This window comes from Salvelinus sp. IW2-2015, linkage group LG4q.1:29 (genome assembly GCF_002910315.2).
Source record: "Salvelinus sp. IW2-2015 linkage group LG4q.1:29, ASM291031v2, whole genome shotgun sequence".
In the NCBI taxonomy this organism is placed as follows: Eukaryota; Metazoa; Chordata; class Actinopteri; order Salmoniformes; family Salmonidae; genus Salvelinus; species Salvelinus sp. IW2-2015.
Genome location: NC_036842.1, coordinates 59,011,350 through 59,022,450, shown reverse-complemented (window position 1 = coordinate 59,022,450; position 11,101 = coordinate 59,011,350). Strand labels below are relative to the sequence as shown.

General features: G+C 44.1%; 1 protein-coding gene across 2 annotated transcripts in view; it reads left to right on the top strand.

The window, feature by feature from the left end:
* The first annotated feature begins 557 nt into the window (after positions 1–557).
* LOC111962245 (transmembrane protein 117) overlaps positions 558–11,101 on the top strand; it is a 78,908-nt gene continuing 68,364 nt past the window's right edge. The window contains exons 1-2 of one of the 2 annotated variants that reach the window (XM_023985187.3): positions 558–1,012; positions 2,445–2,751. In XM_023985187.3, the coding sequence (XP_023840955.1) occupies positions 2,472–2,751 (280 nt within the window). In that variant the 5' untranslated portion in view covers positions 558–1,012; positions 2,445–2,471. The remainder of the gene's footprint in view (positions 1,013–2,444; positions 2,752–11,101) is intronic. The other variant, XM_023985186.3, reaches the window with a different exon arrangement.

Genomic DNA, 11,101 nt, shown 5'->3' with positions numbered 1-11,101 from the left:
GTTTAAAATCTAGTAGCTATAGATACGAGTCTACACATTAGCCTTATAATCAGTATCAGTAGGCTATTTGATGGCAGTGGACAATAACTTTAACTATAAGCTACATTCAATTCAATTAGATTTAGGCTATATGAAGATGTATCACACATTGCAATGACTAAGAACTTTGTTACAGGCCCACATCTGTGATTTCCATATTTGTTTGTAGGCTCAGTTATCTCATCCTAAAGCCTTGGCAGGGYACTGTAATATGCCGATGGATTAAATTGTTTAGACTAAAGTTGCATTTGGAATTGAAAAGCATTARGCAATATTCAATATAATTGTGTTTTACTCCAATATGCTATTGCAAATATTTGCCTTTTGTTATGCAATTGATATTTTGATTAATTCAAGTTGCGTCCTAGTGTAAGCCTACGAAATATTTTTCCTCTTTCGGTGATGTGAGGACATAGCTGTGAAAGCCTGCTTAACACAACATCTGGAATTGTACAGTACCACGAGGCTTTTTTTCAAATGCTTCCTGTCTGCTGATTTCATCCCCTCCCCTCCGGATATAAATAAATATTTCACAAGGAAATAAATAAATATCGCATTAGGGAAATCACCCTGCCACCAGTGGAAGCTCAATGTGTTTGTTACATTGCAACGCACTGATGGTTTGCGCCCGTRGTTCGGATAGAAGCATATATCCACAGCGCGCCTCTCCAGCGTCATCACCACAGACAGAGGCCAGTGCTGACAAKGCAGCGCCTCGCTGCCCTGCCCCGCCGCTGCATGGACAGCCAGCACAATGGCAGAGGATTTGGGGGGTGCCTCTGTTTTAGCAACAACAGGTCGCATGGATAATCCCGCCACAGCCGAGCCAGCCGTGTTTACCCCTCTCGTAGTTACGACGATTAGAGCGCCGCTGTCGGCTCGCAGGGCTTGATGAGGCAGGAGAGAGAGCCGAGCGGGGCTTCTCGTCCTTACAATACCGATTGAGAGGGAAACGCAAAGCAGCGTGGAACAGGTAAGTGCGTGGCGTACGTGTGCGTGGCGTGCGTGTAGACTATCCATATCAAAGTACAGGGGATGCTTTCTCATGAAATCTATATGTAGATGGCTTGCACACACCATTATTGTGCAAGGGGTAGGTTTCAGTTGTGTAATCAGATAATTCCATTCGGGGCTGCTAAAGCATAGGGATCTAGTGTTATCTGAGATGGGCTAGATCTGCCGTGACATTAGCAGACACARCACAGCATCGCTGTTGTGACGATGTGGAGATGCATGTGTTCATCGACTTAATGATTGAGCTCACATGAGAACCAGAAATAGCTAGAACGAGGGAGAGAAGGGGAGACTTCAATTATGGAACTCGTGTTCTGAATTTCCTGTAGTTTTTTTATGTACGTCCTTCTTATTGGRCAGTACAGCAGCAGACATATTTCTTAAGGTGGTCCAGAAGAAAAACAAGCTGTGTGGATTTATTTTATTTTATCTACATCATCATCATCATCACATAGATGATGCATCATATCTCAGTCTTAATGATTGATAGAGGGATGTTTCACTCTGCCTCTTCTGATAAAAGACCATCCACTGTGAGCTGAGCCATATAACACCAACAACACCTAAGGTAGCACATTACAGCAAGACAAATTTGATGTTGGTGAAATGTAATATCCACATAGCCCAGTTTGACACTGCTCTTAATCTGGGGCCTTACATGATCATACAAATTCCCAGTGTGGATATTTGAGGAAACAGGGTCGGAGGCAGAAGAGGACAGATTTGGGAGCGCCAGGAAAAGGCAAGGCAGTCAAGGGGTGAGTTAGTGGATGAGTAAGTGATGAGGTGGAGTCCTGGAATGAATAATAGGCGACAGATTTAAAAATACAGAGGGTTMACTGTCCTGCTGGGAACTGACCCAAGCACTGCCCGGCAGTGGAACCAAAATATCAGCATGATGGTGCTAAATCTGAGGGATGTGCAGCTAAGTACTTAATGTGAGCTCCAAGAGACTTCKTTGTATGACACTGTATTTTTACATGATCTAATTGATTGAGGGAAGGGTCTCTGGAGAACCTCTGAAATCAAAGGTCATCCCTGGCAAATTAATGGATTAGAAGAGAAATCTAAAATAAATGCAAATGGGCACCATTTTGAGGACAAAACGACCATGATGAAGCTCTGAGGCTGCACTGTTGAGCAGACTAATAGATTGGAGTTAGGACCTCTCCCTGACGTTTTTCTCAGATAATCTCAGTCTGGATGATGGACTGGTTGTCTGTCCTGCTCTTGGTATGATGATCACAGTATGGAATATTCTGAGTAGTCTGAATTTAGAATAATACCAATCTGGACAGATTGCTCTGTTATTTCCTCTATTATCTCAGAAATATTTCCATTGTAATCCACTGTGGATTTCACTCAGGCAATGATCTTCTCTCCCTCTTCAGGTGGACTGTGGCTTGGGGTCCTTCAAGATGGATATAGATCCCTGCTTCCGCTATTATTTCCAACACCCATGGTCCCGTCTGTTCGTGGCCTACCTTGTCACCTTCTGCAACTTCCTCATCTTCGCCGAGGACCCTGTCTCCCACAGCCAGACGGAGGCTCACATGATTGTGGTGGGAAACTGCTTCTCCTTCATAGTGAACAAGTACCCTGGCGGAGGATGGAGCGTCCTCAAAGTCATGTCGTGGCTGATGGCCATTGTCACTGGAATGTTTGCCGGGAAGTTCATATTCCACCGCAGGCTCTTTGGTAAGTCATGCGCGCCTTAATGAAGAATGCAGCCCTACAAACTAGGGCTGTCCCAGACTAAAAACAAATCTTGGTCGACCGAGAGTTGTCTGTTCTTTCGACCAATAGGATGGTTGAAATTTTAAAACGTGTATTTTTCCATATATAGACACACCCTATGTTTGATTCTGCCATTAAGCTCCTGAAGTTGCCGGTAATAGGCTACACCAGCGGTCGGCAACCTTTTCCATTTGGAGTGCCACGTTATCGTACTATTTCTACTGATCTGCGTGCTGATGATTCATCTACTGATGATTGCACATTTTGTAATATGCACATTTTTGTGGAACAGTTTCATTTCATTTATAATAAAGTCTTCATATCTTGAAATCAATGTCATGTGGTTAATCAAAATTATATCTAAAGGAAAATTATACAAATCTYAAAGTCACTTCTATTGCCTTTGCCAATATGTAAAAATAGCCGAAATAAAAACATTGCAGCCCGCAGGTAAAAAATATCCTGATAAAAATAAATATCCTATACATCACATTGGCGACAGCAAACGTGCAACATTGTATAAAATATGTTGGGCCCTCAGAGTTTCCGTAAACTATTTGCGCAAGGGATAAGAAGTAATCAGGTAGGCCTTTTTTTAATGACGTTTCCACTGGATCAGAGCATGACATTTCCCCCCTTTTCATGCCAAGTCGTTATCTAAAGAGAGAGAGCTGGAAATATTTTTCAAATAGGCTTCTTTGAAGAACTATTGTCATTCTCAATGGATGTAAAAACAGACTTTGTTTACTTGCTGTTTGAGATCGAAGCAAAAATGACTTTGAGAAGCTCCACAGTGGTGGTGAGTTAAGACAATCAGAAATAGTATCAGATCCCCAAATGGGTACATTTATAGGTCTACATTTGCGCGCAGGCCAGGTAGACTAGGCCTACTTCTATGCGTGTCCTTACTAAACATTGACAGGAGCACTCCAACCAAAAGACAATGAATAAATTGACAACTGTTTTCTCACAAGTGTAGCCTAGGTTGTCCGCTCTGCAAACAACGTGTCCACACCTACAATGACAACGGTAAGACTGTAATAATATATTGAATGCATTAACAGAAATGACCGTAACCAAACAAACATTGTAGATTAGAAWTGATGGTATTTAACAGTAAATMTACTACTGATGATACTGGTGTGCCATCCCTGCGGCCTCCGCAATGGATTAGTCCACTCAGACAGGTGTGAATCAGACGGGTGTCTCGTGTCATAAAGCCTAAAATATATTTGCCACTGATCGACTTAAACAATCTTGGTCGACCAACAGCCTATAGATCAAACAATCGTCCAGTCAACTAAATGGGGTCAGCCCTACTACAAACACAACTGAAAAGTCCATCCATTCTCATGAGATGTTTTTGTGATGTTAGTTAGGGTGGGAAAGAAACACCTGCTATCCTAAACACTGACACACATTATACCACCACTCTACCTTCTACTGTATTTGATCAGCCTCAACTCCTCCATCCTCCTGTCCTGTCACCTTCTACTGCATTTGATCAGCCTCAACTCCTCCATCCTCCTGTCCTGTCACCTTATACTGCATTTGATCAGCCTCAACTCCTCCACCCTCCTGTCCTCTCACCTTCTACTGCATTTGATCAGCCTCAACTGCTCCATCCTTCTGTCACCTTCTGCATTTGATCAGCCTCAACTCCTCCATCCTTTCACCTTCTACCACATTTGATCAGCCTCAATTCCTCCATCCTTCTGTCCTGTCACCTTCTACCGCATTTGATCAGCCTCAATTCCTCCATCCTTCTGTCCTGTCACCTTCTACTGCATTTGATCAGCCTCAACTGCTCCATCCTTCTGTCAACTTCTACTGCATTTGATCAGCCTCAACTCCTCCATCCTTCTGTCCTGTCACCTTCCTGCCACCTCACATATTCTTTCTCACTCCCACACCACCCCCTATCTCCTCACTCCCATGCCATCTACACCTCCACCCCTTCCTCTTCCACACGTTTTTTACACTTGACATTTTTGTCATTTAGCCAACGCTCTTATCCAGTGCAACGTAGTTGTGAATGCATACATTTATGTACTGCTCCCCCGTGGGAATCGAACCCACAACCCTGGCATTGCACGTGCCATGCTCTGCCAACTGAGCCACACAGTACAGCAGCACTCCGTTAGCTCTCTCCTCCCTTTTCAGACTACATCCACCCCCCCCTTCCACTCCTCCCTGCCACCCCCCTCTGTCCTCCCTTCTCACCCACCCACCCACCTCCCTCCTTTGCATATCACAGACCTGCCACTGACTGTGACCCTTCCTTGGCACTTCCTCTGTTTACCCTGTGAAGGGGCTCAGATGACTTCCTGTAACTCACTCCTTCCATTTCCCGCTCACTTAACCCGGGATATTGGCCGGGCCGTCTTCCTCAGATGAGATGTTAATGCCTGTAATTAGTGGGGTCACAGCCTGGATGATCTTTCTAGTGTCTCCGGTCTCTGACTGTCTCCACAGAGCATAAATAGAATCTGAGGGGACCATGACTATTCCATGTGCTGCTGCTCTGTAAATATAGAATTGTAGTCTTCACTTAAGAGAAAGGGAAAATTCCCACTATGCTAATGAATGGGTATCTTTCTGATAGCTGCTCTGTCCTTCCACATCTTCCAAGGCTTAATCTATTGAATTATCCTATTAATTACTTATTTTTCTATACCTGGATGCCTCCACTGTTAATTTTCATATGAACTAAATGTGAGAGTTTGAATCCACTTAGCTTTTTTACTCCTACACAAAAGCAGGCATCTTTAATGCATTTACAGCACTACAGTTCCGTTGATCTTTCATAATTGCTAGGAATCTTGTCACGTGGTCTTCAATCGGTACTCAGCGTGGCTTTCCTCTGAGGGCAGTGTATTCAGGTCAGTGCTCTACACTTAAAGCCCAGGGCTTCAGGGTATACGGAGAGAACAGAAAGCAAAGTAGACTGCCTGCTTCTTTCCCAGCTAGCACATAACGTTCTGAGAACCATATGTCCAATCAAAAAATAATATTTTGACCAATGGGTAAGATAATATGTTAATAGTGTAGATAATCCTCTGAGAAAGCCAATGGTCCAAACCACAGGAGTTTGCTGAGGGGAGGACGGCTCATAATAATGGCTGGAATGGAGTGAATGGAATGGGTTCGATATCATTCCATTGATTCTGTTTCAGCCATTACAATGAGCCCGTCCTCCACAATTAAGGTGCCACCAACCTCCTGTGGTCCAAACCTCATGTCTCTATTATAATCCTTTCAAACCCAGCTAGCACATAACGTTCTGAGAACCAWATGTTTTTTAGAGCTTGGTGAGAGCGTGGCTGTCCTATAGTTATTTTGCACACAACCTTACCACAATGTTCTAGGAATGGTGCGGGATACCCAGCTAGCACATAACATTCTGAGAACTTGCAATAAGACTTTTAATAATACTGCTAGCTAGGGGCCTCTCGAGTGGCGCAGCGATCTAAGGCACTGCAGTGTTTGAGGCGTCACTACAGATCTGGGTTCAATCCCGGGCTGTGTCAAAGCCGGCTGTGACCGGGAGACCCACAAGGCGACGCACAATTGGCACAGTGTCGTCTGGATTAGGGGAGGGTTTGGCCGGCCGAGATGTCCTTGTCACATCGCGTGCGGGCCAGCGTATGCACGCTGACACGGTCGCCAGTTGTACGGTGTTTCCTCCGACACATTGGTGCGGCTGACTTCCAAGTTAAGTAAGCAGTGTGGCTTGGCAGGGTCGTGTTTCGGAGGACGCATGGCTCTCGACCTCTCCCGAGTCCATACGGGAGTTGCAGTGATGGGACAAGACTGTAACTACCAATTGGGGAGAAAAAGGGAMAAAAATAATAAGGTCAACAGTTTTGAACTCCAAGCACAGATAGGACACATGGAAATTCATTTGATTAGGCATTCATCATGCAAACACATTTCTTTTTTTGTTGTGGCACAGGGTCAGTGTGATTTTAAACCTATGATCTTCTGCTCTCTATCCATGGGATTAGTCCAGTGTMCCACCAGGATGGAGCTAGCATGCCTTGTTTTTTTAACTCATACAAAGCTGCTAATTTTAGTCTATTCAAACAGACCCTATTTCAAAGGAACAAGCATTCATTAAGATCAGGTGTGGCCAATTAGTGGGTGCGGTCACCACACCTGAACACACTTAACAAGATAGAGGATAGAGATAGTTTTGTTGATGCTGAGAACGGAACGCACATTTTTATAAATAACATTCTTAGAATTTTTTGGGGACTGTTACTAATGATTTCTTGTGGTTGTTATGGAACGTTTTTCTTAATGTACTGAGAACATGACTTTACATTGAACCATGCAGAAAAGTACAGAAATTCTCACAGAAGAACATTATTTCTTAACATTCTCTGAATGTTCTGATAACATGGCTTTAAATAGAACCATGAGGAAAACATTGTACTGAAATTCCCACAGAAGAACGTTGTTTCTTAAAGTTCTCTGAACAATTTGAGAACATTGTCAAGAGGTGTGTCAAGAACCACAAGGAAACCTGTAGGAAATGTTATGGGAAGGTTGTATACAAAATAACCATAGGACAACCACGCTCTCACCAAGCTCTAAGAAACATTTGGTTCTCAGAACTTTGTGTGTTAGCTGGGTATGGTTCTCTTTTTMTTTTATGTAGTTCTTGGCAATGTTCTCGGAATGTTCTAAAAATGTGAATTCTACACAATAACATAAATTATCTCTTAAATTCCGTTCTTAGAACATGAAGAAAACTAACCTATAATTTTCATTATCAGACCGTTAATAAAACCTCCCAGGAAAACTTTCAAGGAACCAGAGTAAAATGTTCTGAGAAACCCCCTGCAACCTAAAAACAAACGTTCCCAGAACAGGTGAAATGTTCACTCCTGTTATCAGAKTGTTTAAAAAACATTCKGTTTTACTGGTCAGGAAACACATGGCTTCGTTCCCACAACCAATGTGAAACCAAAAACATACGCTCCCACAACTTCCAAGGAACCAAATGTGCTAGCTGGGCTCTCCCTTTTTAGAGCTGGAGCCAGGTAGGACTAATGCACTTCACAGGCCACAGAGCAGAGCAGCACAGAGCAGAGCAGCACAGAGTTCAGAGGGAACAGATGGTGTATGTGTGGGATTGAGTGAGTATGCGATAGAGAGAAGCAGGGAGAGATTGAAAATGAAGAGCAATGGCGAGGGACAAAGGAGCGTTCAGCACAACAAATTTGCAGTGCTGTTATGTAATCCTAAAAATCAGTGACGAGCAGAGCACAGAGAAGAGCCACTGATGCCCACGGTGACTTTGTGTGAAGAGATATCATCCATGATGTATCATTAACACAGGCACATGATGTGGAGCCATGCACACCTACTTCACTACAAGTACAGTAATATCTTATTCATGAAGAATAAATAGGACAAAAGTATTATAATAGTAATGAGAGTCTTTGTACAGTAAATGCCAAGCTCTTTATCTGAGCACTGGGATTTCCTTTCTCCAAATGAAGCTTCTTGTCTTTCTTGCATACTAGATGGCGTTACTCATGCTGATATTAGCTAGCTACGTATCAATTTGTAACTAAATGGAAAACAGACATTGTTTTGCTTGCTGACACATTCCGCTGCATCATTTATCATTATGATGGCCTAGAAAAATCTGAATATCACAACCACTCATTTTARGGTGAATTACACCACCTCCCACTGGCGATATGGCTTCTTCACAGAGGACTATACGCGACTTAACCAGAACCCACTCATACATGAATCCATTTGTGACACAATACTTTGTTCCCATTCCAAATATTCACTGCTTTTGTTGTGTTAGCAATAACGTTGGCTGCTATCTAGGGGAATGAGAGGAGGTAGTGAGAACAGAGGGGTTGTGTTTTTATTCTCCGATAGCACAGCCAGCCACACTGCACACAGCACAAGGTGATGGATGGTTAGTGACAGACTATGGGGGTTATGACTACCTCGCAGGCACATGGACAACCTATGCTATTTCACCCAGCCACTCAAGGCTATGTGCTCTCCCATTGAGTGGCATGTCTTCTGGTCATTCAGTGAGATCTTGGCTGTCTCTGTACCTTTGTTATTAAAACAAGGACATGGTTTAAACAAGGACATGGTGAATTGGTTTTATCTGCCCATGTGAGGTTGCATGCTCGGTATTGTATTAGATTTGGTATACTGCATCTTCTGTGTTGTTAACCAGTAGGCAATAAAAAGCATGAGCTGGCGTACACCCAGATAAAATTATTTAGTGTAGAGGTGCTTACTAATGGATAATAAACTGTAAGCTATAAAAACAAAGAGAGTCGCACACTCCATATGTATAACATCCCAGTAATTTATTGGGTAAAAAACCACCAACATTTTGGCATCACTGAACTTCTTCAGGGTGACCAGTAGTTGTACAGTACATCCAGCATACCTATTCCCTGTCTTCCCTGATCCAGCATACCTGTTACCTGTCTTCCCTGATCCAGCATACCTGTTACCTGTCTTCCCTGATCCAGCACACCTGTTCCCTGTCTTCCCTGATCGCAGCCTACCTTTCCCTGTCTTCCCTGATCCAGCACACCTGTTCCCTGTCTTCCCTGATCCAGCATACCGTTTCCCTGTCTTCCCTGATCCAGCACACCTGTTCCCTGTCTTCCCTGATCCAGCAATACCTGTTCCCTGTCTTCCCTGATCCAGCACACCTGTTCCCTGTCTTCCCTGATCCAGCAACACCTGTTTCCCTGTCTTCCCTGATCCAGCATACCTGTTCCCTGTCTTCCCTGATCCAGCACATCCGTTCCCTGTCTTCCTGATCCAGCATACCCGTTCCATGTCTTCCCGATCCAGCACTCTGTTCCCTGTCTTCCTGATCCAGCACAACCTGTTCCCTGTCTTCCCTGATCCAGCACACTGTCCCTGTCTCCCTGATCCAGCAACCTGTTCCCTGTCTTCCCTGATCCAGCATACCTGTTCCCTGTCTTCCCTGATCCAGCATACCTGTCCCTGTCTTCCTGATCCAGCATACCTGTTCCATATGTATTCCCTGATCCAGCAACCTGTTTCCATGTCTTCCCTGATCCAGCATACCTGTTCCTGTCTTCCCTGATCCAGCACACTGTTCCCTGTCCTTTCCCTGATCCAGCACACCTGTTCCCTGTCTTCCCTGATCCACAAGCACCTGTTCCGTCTTCCTGATCCAGCACACCTGTTCCTGTCTTACCTGTTCTGTCTTCCCTGATCCAGCATACCCTGTTCCTGTCTTCCCTTATCCAGCATCCCGTTCCCTGTCTTCCCTGATTCCAGCAATACCCGTTCCCTGTCTTCCCTATCCCAGCATACCCGTTCCCTGTCTTCCCTGATCCAGCACACCCGTCCCCTGTCTTCCCTGATCCAAGCACACCTGTTCCCTGTCTTCCCTGATCCAGCACACCTGTTCCCTGTCTTCCCTGATCCAGCATACCTGTTCCCTGTCTTCCCTGTCTTCCCTGATCCAGCACAATACTCAGTATTTAATGCTTCCAGCTTTCATCGTAAAACAAGGCACCTTTTCATCAAGATAATGCAAATAGAAGCCGTCATTCTTTGTCGTGCCACACCAGTTTCAGATTAACATAATGTCTGCCACTTTGTTTCCTGTGCGTTTTCCAAGGCTTGCGTTCTCAGTGAATGTTTAGCATTGTAAATTGAGCAGAGTAATGGTCCTAGTTTAGGATTTGTCCAGTCATCCTACCAGGAGTAAGCCTATACCACCGACCATGGAAGTACCTTTTACTGTGTCAAACCCAGATCATTCATCTTTCATTCAGTACTATGGGAACAGGGCTTCTTTGATATGAGTCATCATGGTGGATTTTCCAGCTCACACCGCCAATCAGAACAGTATAAATGTCACGGCCMTCGTCTAGGTGGAAATGACCGGACCAAGGTGCAGCGTGGTGAGCGTACATTTTCCTTTCATTTAGAATGTCGCCAACAAAACAAGAAACAAAGAGAAGCTTACTAGGGCTATAGTGCCACTAACAAAGTCAACTACCCACAAACACCAAAGGAAAAAAGGCTGCCAAAGTATGATTCCCAATCAGAGACAACGATAGACAGCTGTCCCTGATTGAGAACCATACCTGGCCAAAACATAGAAATACAAAACATAGAAATAAAGAAACTAGAATGCCAACCCTAGTCACACCCTGGCCTAACCAAAATAGAGAATAAAAGCCTCTCTATGGCCAGGGCGTGACAATAAACCGCTTGAGGAAAGACTGAAATTGGAGACCCAGTTTTTTTGTTGTTGTTAGACTTTGAC